Source organism: Pelophylax lessonae (genome assembly GCF_965119305.1).
Source record: "Pelophylax lessonae genome assembly, chromosome: 4".
NCBI lineage: Eukaryota > Metazoa > Chordata > Amphibia > Anura > Ranidae > Pelophylax > Pelophylax lessonae.
In genome coordinates this window covers 194887846-194905182 of record NC_138771.1, presented here as the reverse complement: position 1 = coordinate 194905182, position 17337 = coordinate 194887846, and the positions used below count along the sequence as shown (strand labels likewise).

The 17337-nt window shown below is 44.5% G+C and overlaps 1 protein-coding gene across 2 annotated transcripts in view; it reads right to left on the bottom strand.

The window, feature by feature from the left end:
- Positions 1–10959: 10959 nt before the first annotated feature.
- Positions 10960–17337, bottom strand: part of PIK3CG (phosphatidylinositol-4,5-bisphosphate 3-kinase catalytic subunit gamma) — a 139746-nt gene continuing 133368 nt past the window's right edge. For both annotated transcript variants that reach the window (XM_082254381.1, XM_082254382.1), the window contains exons 10-11: positions 13636–13793; positions 10960–11436 (exon numbers count right to left, since the gene is read on the bottom strand). In XM_082254381.1, coding sequence (XP_082110507.1) covers positions 11155–11436; positions 13636–13793 — 440 coding nt within the window. In that variant the 3' untranslated portion in view covers positions 10960–11154. The remainder of the gene's footprint in view (positions 11437–13635; positions 13794–17337) is intronic.

Here is a 17337-nt window from a genome sequence, read left to right as displayed (position 1 = left end):
TAGGTGTAACAAGGATTTTAACAAACTTTGCTTCAGATTCCTACTTTTTTTATTGTGAAGACAAAGTCTGTGCCCATGTGCAAAATGAATGTGAATAGGAGTGATTTTATCAGCTGCTGCACTTGCAAGGTTCGAATGATGAAAAGTTGCAGGGTCTGCATTCCTTTAGACATAATTAACCCTTTGAGAGTATCTGACCAAAATGACATTATTGTTGCAGGGGATGCCTAAAATCTGAACTGTATCTTAGTGCAGACTTCTGGGAAAATCAGTAAGCCAAATCACACAAGCAGGAATTACATATCTGGGGGGCGTTCTGTACACCATCTGTGTCAGGGCCGTCTTTAAACTTGTTTGGACCCTGGGCAAGCATTTTCTTGGGCCCCCCTGACCATGCAATTTTGCTGTCTACCCCAAAAAACAACCACATACTCTGTACCCACCTGTCCACAGCCACCTCTGTATCCCTCCCCTGTCCACAGACACCTCTGTACCCCCCTTGTTCACAGCCACCTCTGTACCCCCCTTGTTCACAGCCACCTCTGTACCCCCCTTGTTCACAGCCACCTCTGTACCCCCCCCCATCTACAGCCACCTCTGTACCCTCCCTTCCACAGCCACCTCTGTACCCCCCCATCCACAGCCACCCCTCCTGTCCATAGCCACCACTGCCACCCCCCCCCTTTCCACAGCCACCACCACTGTACCCCACCCCCCATCCACAGCCACCTCTGTATCCCCCTGTCCACAGCCACCTCTGTTCACCCCCTCCCCTTTCCACAGCCTCCACTGTACCCCCCCTGTCTACAGCCACCTCTGTTCACCCACCTGTCCACAGCCACCTCTGTATCCCTCCCCTGTCCACCTCTGTATCCCTCCCCTGTCCACCTCTGTATCCCTCCCCTGTCCACAGCCACCTCTGTATCCCTCCCCTGTCCACCTCTGTATCCCTCCCCTGTCCACAGCCACCTCTGTATCCCTCCCCTGTCCACAGCCACCTCTGTATGCCTCCCCTGTCCACAGCCACCTCTGTATCCCTCCCCTGTCCACCTCTGTATCCCTCCCCTGTCCACAGCCACCTCTGTACCCCCCCCCCCGTCCAAAGCTGCCTCTACACCCCCCCCCCCGTCCACAGCCGCCTCTGTACCCTCCCTGTCCACAGCCACCTCTGTACCCCCCTGTTCACAGCCACCTCTGTACCCCCCTGTTCACAGCCACCTCTGTACCCCCCCTGTCCAAACTCACCTCTACATCCCCCCTGCCCACAGCCACCTCTGTACCCCCCATGTCCACAGCCACTGAAAATGAAAACCATTGAACTAGTTTAGTGTGTCACAGGGTTGAATTGGATTGGAAATCAAACAGATCTGCACTTTTTTTTTCTATTTTGAATAAATACACATGAACGTTTATCCCGTTTACATAGAATGCTACAAAGCCAAATCATGTTTTTATGGGTTCCTAAATTGTGTGGCTTTCTCAAGACAGTTCTGCTTGGAAATATTCAGGAGAATAAATGATTACAGGAAAATAAATGGCAGTTTTAAACCTTTAATATGAGGCAACATGGTTTTAAAGCTGAAGTTTAACCATTATAAAACTCTCTCACTTTAGTTAGCTAACCTGTCTGTTCTGAAGGATGTCCCATGCCATGCAGGCAGCTAGATCTGGGGAAATATTCACAGAAGGAAAAGATTTTAGTGCCCCAAATGTCCACAGCCACCTCTGTATCCCTTCCCCCCATGTCTACAGCCACCTCTGTATCCCTTCCCCCCATGTCTACAGCCACCTCTGCACCCCCCCCACCCCTTTACAGTTCTCACCTCTTTTCACAAATTCACCCCATTCCACTCACAGTTCTCCTCACAGTCAGTGCAGAGATGCTGCCTGCACAGTTCTGTTATGTGTGTGCTCGTGCTCTTTTCCCATCACACACACAGTGCAGTCTCCGCCTATCAGAGCAGCCACAACACTTCACGTTCTGTGCTATTGAACTCTGAGAAGAGGAGGGGGGAGGAGGGAGGAGGGGGAAGCACGGAGAGACGCTCTGCCTCACTCCCTGTCAGCTCTTACACATAGAGCCCGCAACTGTCCTTCTCCTCTCTCAGTGCCTTTCTTGTGCAACAGCAAACGGGGGAGGACGGGACAGCTTAATTGACCGCTACAGAACTTTTCAAGGCTCCAGGGCCAGCAGCTTTTTGGGCCCCCAACAATGACAGAGCCCTGGGCAAATGCCCCTTTTTGCCCTATGGTAAAGACGGCCCTGATCTGTGTACAGAACACCTCCAAGTAGCCATATTGCATTACATTTTACAGAAAATCACAGAGCTGCAGATTACAAAAGAAAGGTAATTTTTCATAACATTTAATTACAATATGACTTTTGCAACAATTGTATAGACTATATATTTTTTTTATAAGAAAGGGGGGATTTTAGGACCCCCCCCCCCTCCTGGTTTGAGGTGTTTCTCATTGCACATTTGGGCACACTGCACATTGCAATCTGGTGCATGGTTTCATGTGGGAACACAAGGTAACACTATGAGGGAGTTTTTCTTTGTTCAAGGTTCTTTAGCATCTTGTATTTTATCACTTTCTTTTCTGCACCATTATTGGTTTCAATATGGAAACCTCCTTTCCCCTGGAAGTGTGTTTCTGCACCCAGCCTCTCCATGGGTTTCCATCACCTCAGCTCCCGGGACAGACATTCCTAGCAGCCCTGTGTTTGTAGTACCGCATTACCCTTTTCCACCATTTTGGCAATTGTCAGGTATTCATTGTTGTTCTTTACAGATACGGTCTGAGTCAGCTCCTGAAGAAGTGGAACTCATCCACCAAACGCGTCAAGCTTATGGGATGCAGTCATGCTTTTAACATAGTCAATTTTTTTTACTGACTGTTTTGCTATACTTGATCATACAATATTATCGGCATACATTAATGGTTACAATAATGGGATTTTTGACTTACCATAAAATCCATTTCTCTGATGTTCATTGATGGACACAGCTCCTTATCTTCTTGACCATTGGGTTATATTGCCCCCTACAGGAGTAGGACACTAGGCAGGAAAAAGCTTGACTACAATTATGTGGCAGTCCCAGGGAGTATACTCCTACTCTCAACTATAGGCACTCAGTTTTGTTGCAAGCAGTGTCAGAAGAAAGCCAACTCCACAGAGGGGTGGTCACTGTGTCTGTCAATGAACATTAGAGAAATGGATTTTACGGTTAGTCAAAAATCCAATTTTCCCTTTTGTTCAATGACAGGCACAGCTCCTTATTTTCTTGACCAGTGGCATGTCCCAAAGCAATGTCAAACATGAGGGGTAGGAACAGCAAGAAAAAATTCCCAAGGCTAAACTGTAGCCAACCAGGTAACATGGAGCTCAACCATAAACAACTGGAGCTCACCTGAAAAAAACAACACACCCTCAAAGAGGACCAGGTCCTCTAAACAGCAGCCTGCAAAACCTTGCGACCAAAAGAAGCATCCGCAGATGGCAACACATCCACCTTATAAAACTTTTTGAAAGTGTGCACAGACAACCAGGTGGCAGCCTTGCAACCTGCATCACTGACGATGAAAGACCCAGGAGGCACTAAGCAACCGACTAGAGTGCACCTTAACAGAGAAAGGAGGAACCTGACCCCTAATTGAATAGGCCTGAATTACTGTCTGTCTAAGCCATCTGAAAATGGTTGCAGCAGAAGCGGCCAACCCTTTCCGCGGTCCATCTGTGAGTACAAACAGTGAGTCTGACTTCCTAAAAGACTCCATACTGCCATGTACACCCTGATTGCCCGAACCACATCCAGGGAATGCAAGGCAATTTCCTTAGGATGTTTAGGCCGAGGGACATAGGAAAGGCAACACAATGTCTTCATTCAAATAGAAATCAGAGATGACCTTTGGAAGGAATGACGGACAGGGACGAAGAACCACCTTATCTCTGTGAACCACCAGGTGGGGTGAACGACAAGACAACACTGCCAGCTCTGACACCCTGCGCGCAGCAGTTATAGCCACCAAAAAAGGCCACCTTCTGGGACAACGTAAGCAGGGGAACCTCTCAAATATTTTCACAACCGACAACCAAAGTTGAGGTCCCAGGGTGGCAATGGAGACCGCACTGGAGGAGCTAAGTGTCAAACTCCCTGGATAAAATTACGTACCAAGGAATGTGTGGCCAATGGACGTTGAAAGAAAAACCACCAAGGCCGAAACCTGGTCCTTGATGGTACTCAAGGCCAGGCGTTGCTCAACTCCTCATTGGAGCAAAGCCAAGATCCGAGCCACCGAAAAGGAGCAAGAGAGAACCCCAAGAGACTCACCCCATGCAATGTACGTCTTTCAAGTACAATGGTAAATCTTCCTAGAGGTAGATTTTCTAGCCTTTAACAGCCTAGGAATCACCAATTCAGACAAAACTCCATCCTTCAGCATGTGGCTTAAAGCTAGCAACTGTAAAGCAGGATGGAAGATTGGCCCTTGGGACAGCAGATCCTCCCTGAGAGGAAGTCTCCAAGGAGCATCGGCCGTGCCAGATCGGCATACAAAGACCAGCGAAGCCAGTCTGGAGCCACTAAAATGACCGGGATACATTCTGCCTCGATCCTGCACAGGGGTCATGGCAGAAGTTTGAGATGTAAACCAGACGTTACTGAATCCAAGAAGCCACTAATGCGTGTGTGGCGTCGGCCAGAGGATCCAGAGACCGTGCCACAAACCTCTGTACCTTCCTTTGAATGTGTACAGAAGAGAGAGCTGAAATTAATTGGTCTGCCCACCTTAGAATGCCGGGTACTTCCCGAACCGCCAGGACACTTCTTGTGCCCCCTTGGTGATTGACATAGACCACGGCCGTGGCATTGTCCGATTTAATTCGTCCTGGACACCCCTGAAGAAAAATTGTCCAATGACCCATACAAAGTCTGATCGCTCGGAGTTCCAGTACATGAATCGACAGTCTGGACTCTCCCAGAGTCCAGACCCTCTGAGCACATCTGTGCCGAGGACGCCTCCCACCCATTTGGGACTGCGCAAATGAAACCCCCTCTAAGGTAGACACAATCAGGCCCAGCACCCACATGCCCGGGGGGGATGACCGTCTGCTGGATGACAGAAGTTGTATTGCCTCCTGCATGGTCTGGAGTTTTTCCAGAGGAAGAAACACTCTGGCTGAGGCCAAGTCAAGAGTCAGACCCAGATAGTCCCGTTTTGTGAACAGAACCAGAGCAGACTTCTAAAGGTTCAGAAACCAACCAAACTCAGTCAGAGTTCGCAGAGTAATCTCCAAGACCGGAGGAGCGGAGGCGAGACCAAGGGATAATGCCACAAACTGATAATGCTCCTCGCCAAAGCGGAGGAAATCCCCCTGATGTAGGCATGCCGCTACCCACAAATGGAATCCATTCGGAACTTCTGTACCAGCACAAAGCAGTTTAGTGCCTTGAGGTCCAGAATTGGACGTACCTTGCCTCCTTCCTTCCTGGGAACTGTAAAGAGGTTTGAGTAAAAACCCCTAAAAACGTTTCGAAGTTGGAACGGGAACAATCACCCCTTCAAGTCACAAGTCTTGCACTGCCCTAAAGAGACCCCTGTAAGCGATCTGGGACAAGTGCAGGTTGGAAGGGAAGAACTTTTCCAGAGGATAAGACCGAAACTTGATCTTGTAGCCAGACCATATACCTTCATGGACCCACTTGTCCTGTACCAGGGAGGTCCACAGATCCGGAAACCAGCGAAGATGTCCCCCCACCCCAGATACGGATGAGGGCTCCCCTCCATGCAGAGGAAGCTTTGTCGGCAGGTCTGGAAAAGCCTGCTCATGGCTTGCCAGACCAGGTCCTTGTGGAGCCCCTGAAGGGATTTGAACCCTTGTTTTGAGACCCTAAGGGACGAAAAACCCTCCTATGAGCCGAGAAGAATGGCCCACGTCTACGATGGGGCTCCTTGCCCTTGGTAGCCTGCGGAAGAAGAGTACTCTTCCCCCCTGTGAGACTCTTAATGATGTCATCCAAGAAAGCCCCGAACAGACGATCCCCTACAAGGGGGAGCTCAGATAAGGCCTTCTTAGAAGTCTGGTACGCAGACCAGCATTTCAGCCAGGTAATAATACGCTGAAGGACCACTGCTGATACAAACAGCCTAGAATTAAAAGGAGCCGAATCCAAAGAGGCGTCACAGATGAACTGTAGTCCCTGGACCAACTGATCCGCCAGCTCCGCAAAGGCAGGGGCAGGTTGTTTCCCCTCCAGATCTCAGTGTAAAAGTTTAGCCCACTCAGTCAGAGTTTGCAACACCAGGTCAATAGTAAGATCTCGTCGTAAAAGTTTAGCCCACTCAGTCAGAGTTTGCGACACCAGGGCATTAGTAAGATCCCGGTGTAAAAGTTCAGCCCACTTGGACAGAGTTTGCAACACTAGGGCAATAGTAAATACCGTCCTAAGTGCCGAACCAGCCATAATGAACATATGGCGGGCCAGAGCCTCCACCCGCCTATCAGCCAGAACTTTAAAGGCCAGGGACTCCTCAACCGGACTTTAGGTAGCTTTATTTAACCTGGAAACCAGCGAGTCCACTACAGGTGGGACCATCCACTTTTTAGGCAGGGAATCCTCAAAAGGATACCGCATAACAAAATGCTTAGGGGTCACAAGGGTTCGTTTTGGGAACACCCTGAGCACTCAGGGCGCGTGGATGCAGACCCAGTAGGGTAACTCACATCTGAAACAGCTTCAGGATCTGTTGAGACAGATGATGAGGCGGGGGGGTGCTATATATTAAGCTCACCTGGAAAACATAACAATCAGGGGAGGGTCGCCGACCGCATTCCCGCAAAGGGGACGCCGATCAAGGGCCAACAGATGGACCACCTACTGGACGCCGCAAAAAAAAAAAAAAAACAAGGGGGTCACCATCCAAGCCCCTCCATGGAGGCCCGCATAATAGGAAATAGCCCCCTTAAAAGGGGCCTGCCTGCTGTGATATGGACATGCAGGCAGGGTACCCTAATGGGCCCACAGCGCTAAAAAGTGTCCTACACAATAATGACGGCATGGCTACCATCAAAAAAATAAACCGCCCCCACAGTGCCACCCTTCCAAGGGAGACACCAAGCTGGATCCCAGCAAGGCAGGGGGCCTTAGTAACCTCACTGGGGCCACCCCCTAATGGAGACGCCCGACTCGGCCGCATAGTAGGCCTAAATTTTTGTGGACACCCAGCTGCTTGGGCGTGATCCCCAGCAGAGCAGACCACCCAGGGGTAGCGGAGGGGAGGGTGGATGCCCAAGCGGAGGGTAGTGGCTTCAGCCACCCTCACTGGGGCCACCCCGCATATATCCCGACCCGTAGGTCGCAAAACTGCGGCCTAAATTTTTCGCTGGATCAGGCCACGTGAGGCGCGGACCCGCAGATGCTAAACCATCCACTCCCCCAGCCCAACAACTGCAGCAGGGAGCCCAGAGGACATCCCTGCCCTAGTCACAAACCCCCAGGGTGGCGAGGAAAACCTGCTCAACCCCCCATTGCGCACCAGGAAAAACCCGGTCAGCAGCAACTCCAACAAGTCCCCCTTAAGAGCATGAGGCAAAAGCCAGCTCATAACCTTAACCAGGAAGGAGGGGGGGCGGAAGACCCACAGTGACCACCGAAATTTCTGAGGGGCAGGAGGGGAATCTGGGGGTCCCACCATCCCAGGGAGGGACCCACGTCCACCTCAAAACCCTCCAGGGGAAGAGGGGGGACAGCTACTTACCATACCAGGAACAGGGTGGGCACCGCTCCTGACAAACCACCGCTCCATCAGAATGTGGGTGGCTGTCGGCCAGAAGGAATGCTATACTGTATAACCCAATGATCAAGAAGATAAGGAGCTGTGTCCGTCAATGAACGAAAGGGAAAATGTACTCAGTATGATCTAGGTGTATGTATATACATGAACTGCTTTTTATGTTATCTTTGTATCTATACTGTATATATGAAATAAACAACATTTTTGTATGTACAAATTGCAATATGTCATACCTTATGTCCATATCTACAATTATGTCTATATAATTTTCCAAGCTGTGGGTCATATATCTCATTTAAAGTCCCAAACTCCCCCCTTTCTTATTCTCAGATTTGGGGATGGAGGTGCATGTTTTCATGCACCTCATCTAAAGTCCCGCCAACCCCCTTCATGTAATGTATTTTTTTTTATTTGCTATTTTTTCCTAATGAAAAAGGAATTATCCTTTAAATAACAATGCAACTCTTTCCTTAATGAGACATTGTTAAAGGAAGTTATTGAGATGTGATGATATGCCAAATACATACCCGAATTGATTCTTATAGCTTTTGGTTTAATGCTTGTATTATCATTATTATATATTAACATTATTGTTATTATTATACATGATTTATATAGCGCAAACTGTTTGGTCAGCACTTTACAATATAAAAGGTGACAGTACACTTACAATACAATTCAATACAAAAGGTACAATCTAAAGGGGAGGATCAAATACAAAGGTAATACCTTTTGGTATGAGCTGATCAAGATGAGCAAGTCAAAGTACAGATTTTAGGTGGAGGTGGTATAGGCTTCCCTGAAGAGATGAGTGCTCAGGGATCCCTTAAAGGCAGACTGGAAGATAGCCAGACATATTGGGGTATTTAGTTCAAGTGGAAGGGAAAGGCTCTGGAAAAATCCTGCAGCTCCACATGAAAGGAGGGAAGGAAGCTAGAAACGGGAGGTCTTTTGAGGAGCAGAGTGGATCATTCGGGTGATCTTTTGAGAGGGGGATAGTGATGTTAAATTGATTATGGCAAATTTATGGATGGCTTTGTATGTTGTTATTAGTATTCCGAATTGTATTTGTTGGGCAAGCGGGAGACATTGGAGGGATTGGCAAAGAATAAAGAGGAATACTGAATGTCTGGTAAGGTTGATGAGCCTGGCAGAAGCATTCATGGAAGCCTAATGGGGGGTGAGCCTGTGTAAATAGAAGCCAGTGGTCAGTTGCACTTTCTAGGGAACATAGCCTGGCAAATATTACATGAAAATATTCATAAATAGCACTGTTTCCAAACCTCATTCCTTAAGTACCCCCAATAGGTTCTGGAAGGATCTGGAATGCAGTGCTTGAATTTGGAATTTGACTGAAGTTCTGCACATACTGCTAGGTATGTAAAATGCAAAACAGGCCAATTTTCCCCGAAAGCAGGCTGCATTTTTCCTGCCTCTGAGCCCATGTATACAAACGCTTAATATACTGGACAGTTTTAGGTTTCAAGTATGTGGCAATTTGTTAAAGCAAAAAGATACACAAGGGAGCGCCAACTAAGTGCAATATTAGAAAATATTTATTGAGATAAAAATAAACTGCCAAAGGCAAACTTACAAGAATAAAAATAAAGGGAGCTTATCTGCAACCATATTGGATTTTATGCAGCCAGTCCGACTGCATAAGTCGTGTGTGGCGTATGGAGCAGCCAAATGGCATGTCTGTCAATAGAGAAGCCGGTTCAGCCGATCCCAGAAGTAGGAAGGACCACCCAGGTGTGACGTGATGCTGCGGCTCAGCTACATTACATCCATTATGGTTGCAGATAAACTCTCTTTATTTTTATCTTTGTGAGTTTGCATTTGGCGGTTTATTTTTATCTCATTAAATTCCTACTCACATTGCACTTAGTTGGCGCCCCCTTGTGTTACTTTTTATGTTTCCAGAAAATTGTTCCTGTGTCAGGGGGAGCTGCCTCCTGAAGCAATAATATTTTACGAAACTCAATGAACCGGAGATAACAAACAAGTGGATCCATTTACCCCTGGACACGTCTATAGACTGATATTTAGTAGTTGGATCCTCGCCCCCTTTTTTCAGGCTATATGTGGCCAGTGTCTTTATATCCCTTTCTTGCAACATAAACACACTTGTTATTTGATAAAGCAATCAGACTTTTGATATTATTTTTGTAAAAATCAAAAAAGAAGCAAAGAGAGTAGATTAGAGGTTTCAATCAACTACAAGACGGAGAGGTCATAGTTGTCCCAATTAAACCTGGAGGAAAAATGTGATTACTTTCAAAGACACTGCTGAAGTTTTTCTCAGTTTTATAATTCAATAAACTTATTTAGAGAGATGTATGGTGTTTTTTTTTTTTTTTACTAGTTACCTGGGTGGATGCAACATCGGTCTGATGCATGCACATGTCCCCCCTGGCGCCTCTAAGAGAACCGAGCGATCGAACACCGCCAATCACTCGGTTCTCACAGCTTCCCGAACAGAGAGCTGCTGACTGTCAGTCACCGCTCTCTGCTCTGCCCCCTCCTCACTCACTGGAACGCTGGGCTGCAGAAAGGGCAGGAGAGGCCGGCTCACGCTCTATGCCGCTTGCTGAGAGGATGAGCCGGATGCCGGTTCAGGCATGTGGGCGGATCCCAACTATGGTCGTGATGATGCCCGAGCCTGGACTGGCTCTGTGATGTCCTAGGAGTACAAAACAAACTGCACTCCTGTGATCCATAGGAGAAGTACAGCCAAACTAGCTTTGGCTGTACTTCTCCTTTAAGCTGTACATTTTTTGCCCAGTTTTTTTTTCACAATTGACTGAATTCAACTGGTCGATCAAACTTGAGGGTTGACCATTGTTTAGTTTCTGGCAATTACTTGTGATTGTATTTGTAATTCCTGCTTGCTAGAAAGCAGTTGAAATTGACTAAAAACAGCCTCTAGTACAGCTAGCTTTACAGTTTAACAGAGAATGTTGGTGGAAGGCTTTCTTGATATGTTCGATCATCTTGCAATTGAAAGTTGGTGAAACTGCCTGAAAGCAGCAGTAGATGGTAGCAGTAGCAGCAGTGTGCTATTATGTGCAAACCTGTATTATGACATTTTTATAACAATTTTGGCTATTACTACTACTATTCCAAGGCTGAAAAATTCAAGGGAATTGTAAAGTAAAACTTAAGTCATATGTTTAGGAATGCTTCATTACTCCACTGAAATATTTCCATATTAATGCCAATCCATTAAAGTCACAAATGTGCAATGATTTTCCTGGAATTTGTACTTATAGTACATATCTTAATACTTCACAACAACCTCTTTAGGGTGGCCATTCAAGTCATTTTAAATATGTATTTCGAGATTCCTGGATGGAATTAGGCAGAGTGCTTTTCCACCCCTTGTTTAATGCCCAATACAAGGTGCAGGAACCAATTGAACTGCACAGTCCAGCCCTTAACCCGACAGACCTCAATCTGGTCAAGAAAATGCTTTTTAGCACTGTCTTCACTCTTCCCAACAGTCAGTGAATCCCGAATGTACTCAATGTCCTCTTTGCTTGTTAGTTGAGGCATGCCTGTCATCAACATCATGGAGAAAAGGATGATCATAAGGTTGGTGTGATGTCGCAGGGCCATGTAAGCTTTCACACAAACGTCCTGGAAAGAATGTTGGTATGATATGTTATCATTTATGTACAAAAACACTGAAAACCTTACATTCAAAAGAACCCACGAGGCTGAAAACCCAACAGTAAGCCACAAAGCAGTATTGAACAAAAATAATGTTAACATTTAGGCCTCATGCACACTGGATGTTTTTACAGCTGCTGTTTTTGGCATCAGACATTTTTTTTCTACATCCAGTAAACCCCCCAGCATGTTATTCTATGTGTTCATGCACACATAGGCTGTTGTCAGCAGTTTTGGGCAGGAGCGTTTTCTGGCTGGAAAACCCCCCCAGAACTAGTGGGTTTTAAGAGGCGTTTATCAGCTGTATAAATGCTCTAACTCTGACAAAAGCTTAAAAGTGCTAAAAAACGCAAAAAAAAAAAAACAACGCAAAAAACTTGGCTATTCTGCGTATATCAACCTTTTTGAGGGATAAGTGCTACAGCTAGAAAAAGCTAGTAAACGCTACAGCACAAAAAGCTGAAAAAAGCCTTCTACAGCTACAGCTTTCTACTGACGTTTTAATAACATCCAGTGTGCATGAGGCCTTAAAATAATGCTGATTACTGTGCTTAGTGTTATGCTGCACACAAGAAAGTAACATGTCTTAGCTGAGCCACAATGTGAGATGACACCATGGTGAATATAATAGGATTGCCATTGTTCTGTACATGCAATATAGTTGATGCGTATATTGAGGAAGGGCCCCAACATACAAACATTAACTACCACAACACAGCAGGGGATGGAAGCTCAGACAGGCCTACGTCACCTTTGAGAAAAGTTATCTGAGCAATTACACATAACATTTTGTGCAAAATGTAAACATTTACCATTAAACTATTGGTGAAGCGATTGCTCTAGCAATTTCTGTAATTTAGTGATAAATGAGGTAATTGGCTCCTCTCTTCCTGTCAATAAATAGATATAGAAACAAAACCCAATGATGTACTTCTGCATATCCGCTTGCCACCCGCAATGTACGGAGCTGCCTACTTCTAAGTTTTGGGCACATGCCTCCCCACCCAGTTACTGCTGTAACTGTACACGGCGACAGCCTGTCAGCAAGTCCTGGCCAATGATTCACGGCTGGGACCTGCTGATCAGCTGTGGGCAATCACAGCCCAGAGCTATTGTTTTGGTAAACAACAGAGAGCTGTGTAGGAAGGGAATGAAGGATCTTTTTTTTCATTCCTTTAAAGCAGGGATGAGAAACTGAGAGATCAGTTAGTAAAATCAGCACACTGTATACACAAAACACATAGTTAGACACATATTTAACCCCTCGATCGAAAAAGATGTTAACCCCTTCCCAGCCAGTGTCATTAATACTGTGTATAGTATTATTATCGATCACTGTACTGTCACGGGTGATGTCAGTGGCAGTTAGTCTGTTACCCCCAGTGTCAGTTAGTGTCAGACTGACTGCCCCAGTATCTCAGTCCCATTATAAGTCGCTGATTGCCACTATTAGTAGGATAAAAAAAGAAATAAATAAAAATTCAAGTATATATATATATATATATATATATATATATATATATATATATACACATATATACATTCCATAGTTTTTATGCACAATAACTTTCAGGCAAATCAATCAATGAACATGGATTGGAATTTTTTTTTTTTTTTATCAAAAACGTGTTGCAGAATTCATTTTGGACAAAATGTATAAATTAAATTTTATTTTTAAAAAAAATTGTATTATATTAATATTAATTATTATTGTTTTTTTTCCAAAATGCATGGCCTTTTTTTGTTTATATAGCAAAAAAATAAAACCCGCTGGTGATCAAATTACCACCAAAAGATAAGCAGTCTTTTTGTGATGCATGTTTTTCAGTGTCAATCTAATTTTAATAACGAATTCCATGTAGCAGGTTCACTTTAAAAGCAAACAGAGGTAACAAATGGCATACAGCATAACAGTCCCTTTAAAGATCAAAGACAGGATCCACTGATTTGAAATTCTGGAGGAAGGGATACATTACTAGAGACAAGACAACCTTGTGCGTTGTGGTAGCCCACATCTCAAAACTTAAATGGAGTACTTTCTTAATTGACAACGCAGGAAAGAATTTTCTGTTTAACAAGGTATACATTTAGAAATGTGGTTATTCGTAGTTACAAAAATATAACTTTATAACGTGATAGATTTTTATTAACTGCATTTTACAATACCTGAAATTTATGAAAGTACAAGCTTGACTTCTTCCCCGAGGTGCCCATCACATGTAGAAAATCAGGAGTCAACACAAAAGGTACCCGTTCCTTGTTAATGCCTAGGAAGCTTTTATAGTTGCCAAGAATGTGTCCAAAATCAATGTGAAATAGATTGCCTAAAACAAATTAAAATAATATATATTTATAATTTTGAATTCCTTCTTTTATGGATAGTGAAGATCCACAGACCTCTTCAGTATTACCTCCACCACTACTGGCACATAATGTTGCGTTTCAGAAAGTTGGTATTGGGGCATGAGGGAGGCACAGCTAAGGCTAGCCATACACTATACAAAAAATCATTCAAACTCGTTTTCAAATAACGAACACTTGGTCGCGAGAGCAAACAATAGTGCCATCATGTTATGACAGAATTTCGAACGATAAATTGTTCAATGGACATAAATGAATGTTTTTTCCATTTTGTCACATACAGGCAGTGTGATCAGTTCAATTTTTAATGGGCGAGAAACACATTAACCTTTCAATTTATTGTTTGTTTTGGCAGTTTTTCAACCTGTTACTTTGATTTTTTTTTAGCTCAGAAAAGTCAAAATCGATTTACTATTTGTAATAAAAAAGAACAGTCAGCGCTCAAAATTGTGAAAGCTGCACGCAATAAAGGTTGATATATTTCCAAACAACTCTAACATACAAATGAATTGCAGCGCTAAAAACAAAGTGCAATAAAATTAATAATAATTACATAAAGTGGATATCCACAATCTGTAAAATAAATGTATCAATATCAATAATATATCCAACCACTGTGATAAAAAAACACAAAAAATAATCCAATCCAAATGTGTGTAATATCCTTCACCAAAATAAATTCAAAACTGTACACGATGTCCACGTGCCATCCTCCACCAAAGGTAAGACTGCGCACTCACCGCATGGACATGCAGCAAAAAATGTGTAGCAGCAAGTAGAGCTCAATCAGTGATCACTAGATTCGTCCATACATCCACACAATAGATCCGGCAACATTATGATTCTCTTCTCTCACAGGGATAGTATGCGTACTATGTACTCATAAGACACCTTTACTTACTCAGGCGTATTGATCCATATGCTGTTCACGTGACAGTAGTACACACATTCTTTGTCCTGGTATGTATAACATGTACAGCCTTTCTCCCTCCTCCATCAGCCCCTGGAGTCTGGTTCCAAGTGGAAACTAGGTCTCATTTGATCATATTTAAGTATTGGAGTTCCCTGTGGTCAAGGGGTCCCTGGACGCTCGGTGATCCCTGCTACTGATTTCTTCTCCCCCCTGCCTGCCTTTCTTCCATCTTCCTTGATCTAGGGGCTCACCCTTCCCCTGGACTAGCTGAGGCAAGAAAGCAAACCCGACCCCCCCTGCAGAAAGTGCAGCTGCTGGAGAAGATGATCATAATGTTGCCGGATCCGTTGTGTAGATGGATGGATCTAGTGATCACTGATTGAGCTCTACTTGCTTCTACACGTTTTATCAGCATTTCCACGCAGTGAGTGAGCAGTCTTACCTTTGGTGGAGGATGGCACGTGGACATCGTGTACAGTTTTGAATTTATTTTGGTGAAAGATATTACACACATTTGAACTGCATTGTTTTTGGTGTTTTACAGTATCTCGCAAAAGTGAGTACACCCCTCACATTTTTGTAAATATTTTATGACAACACTGAAGAAATGACACTTTGCTACAATGTAAAGTAGTGAGTGTACAGCTTGTATAACAGTGTGAAATTGCTGTCCCCTCAAAATATCTCAACAGACAGCCAATAATATCTAAACCGCTGGCAACAAAAGTGAGTACACCCCTAGGTGAAAATGTTGAAATTGGGCCCAATGTGTCAATATTTTGTGTGGCCATCATTATTTTCCAGCACTGCCTTAACCCTCTTGGGCATGGAGTTCACCAGAGCGTCACAGGTTGCCACTGGAGTCCTTTTCCACTCCTCCATGACGGCATCAAGGAGCTGGTGGATGTTAGAGACCTTGCGCTCCTCAACCTTCCATTTGAGGATGCCCCACAGATGTTCAGTGGGGTTTAGGTCTGAAGACATGCTTGGCCAGTCCATCACCTTTACCCTCAGCTTCTTTAGCAAGGCAGTGGTCGTCTTGGAGGTGTGTTTTGGATCGTTATCGTGTTGGAATACTACCCCACGGCCCAGTCTCTGAAGGGAGGGGATCATGCTCTGCTTGAGTATGTCACAGTACATGTTGGCATTCATAGTTCCCTCAATGAACTGTAGCTCCCTATTGCCAGAAACACTTATGCAGCCCCAGACCATGATACTCCCACCACTATGCCTGACTGTAGGCAAGACACACCTGGTTACCGCCACACACGCTTGACACCATCTGAACCAAATACGTTTATCTTGGTCTCATCAGACCACAGGACATGGTTCCAGTAATCCATGTCCTTAGTCTCGTCTTCAGCAAACTGCTTGCAGGCTTTCTTGTGCATCACCTTTAGCAGAAGCTTCTGTCTGGGACGACAGCCATGCAGAGCAATTTGATGCAGTGTGCGGTGTATGTGCACTGACAGGCTGACCCCCCCACCCCTTCAACCTCTGCAGCAATGCTGGCAGCACTTATATGTCTATTTCCCAAAAACAACCTCTGGATATGACGCTGAGCGCATGCACTCAACTTCTTTGGTCAACCATGGCGAGGCCTGTTCTGAGTGGAACCTGTTCTGTTATACCTTTCTATGGTCTTGGACACTGTGCTGCAGCTCAATTTCAGGGTCTTGGCAATCTTCTTATAGCCTAGGCCATCTTTATTGTAGAGCAACAATTCCTTTTTTTCTTTTTTCATATCCTCAGAGAGTTCTTCGCCATGAGGTGCTATGTTGAACTTCCAGTGACTATTATTAGAGAGTGAGAGCAATAACACCAACTTTAACACACCTGCTCCCCATTCACACATGAGACCTTGTAACAGTAACACGTCTCAGGGCACTGGGGAGGGAAAATGGCTGATTGGGCCAATTTGGACATTTTCACTTAGGGGTGTACTCACTTGTGTTGCCAGCGGTTTAGCTGTGTGATGAGTTATTTTGAGGGGACAACAAATTTACACTGTTATACAAGCTGTACACTCACTACATTACATTGTAGCAAAGTTTCATTTCTTCAGTGTTGTCACATGAAAAGATATAATAAATATTTTACAAAAATGTGTCACATTTGAGAGATACTGTATATCACAGTGGATGGATATAGTATTGATACATTTTTTTTTTACAGATTGTGGATAACCACCTTGCTTAATTATCATTGGTGTTATAGCCCCTTATTTTTAGCTCTGCAATTTATTTGTATGATTTTCAATGTGTGCCCATTAACTGGACGAAAAATGAACTAATGGTGCAAATGACAGATTTTTAAATGATTTTTCGTCTAGTGTGTAGCAAAATGTAACAAACTGGCCATAAATATGTAGGATCTAGACGTGCATTCTTGCTAATGTAGATAAAAACAAGAACGCTAAAAAGGTCAGCAAAAATAATAAAAAGATCAATTGCAGTTTTTGTATAACTTGATTTCTGATGCTGCCAACTATTTTTTACCGGGCACAGAAATGGACAGGGCATAGGAAAAGCAAGCCTAAACACAACCTACATTTCTGCTAATGGGGCAGAACATGGGTAACTTTAGTGCTGATC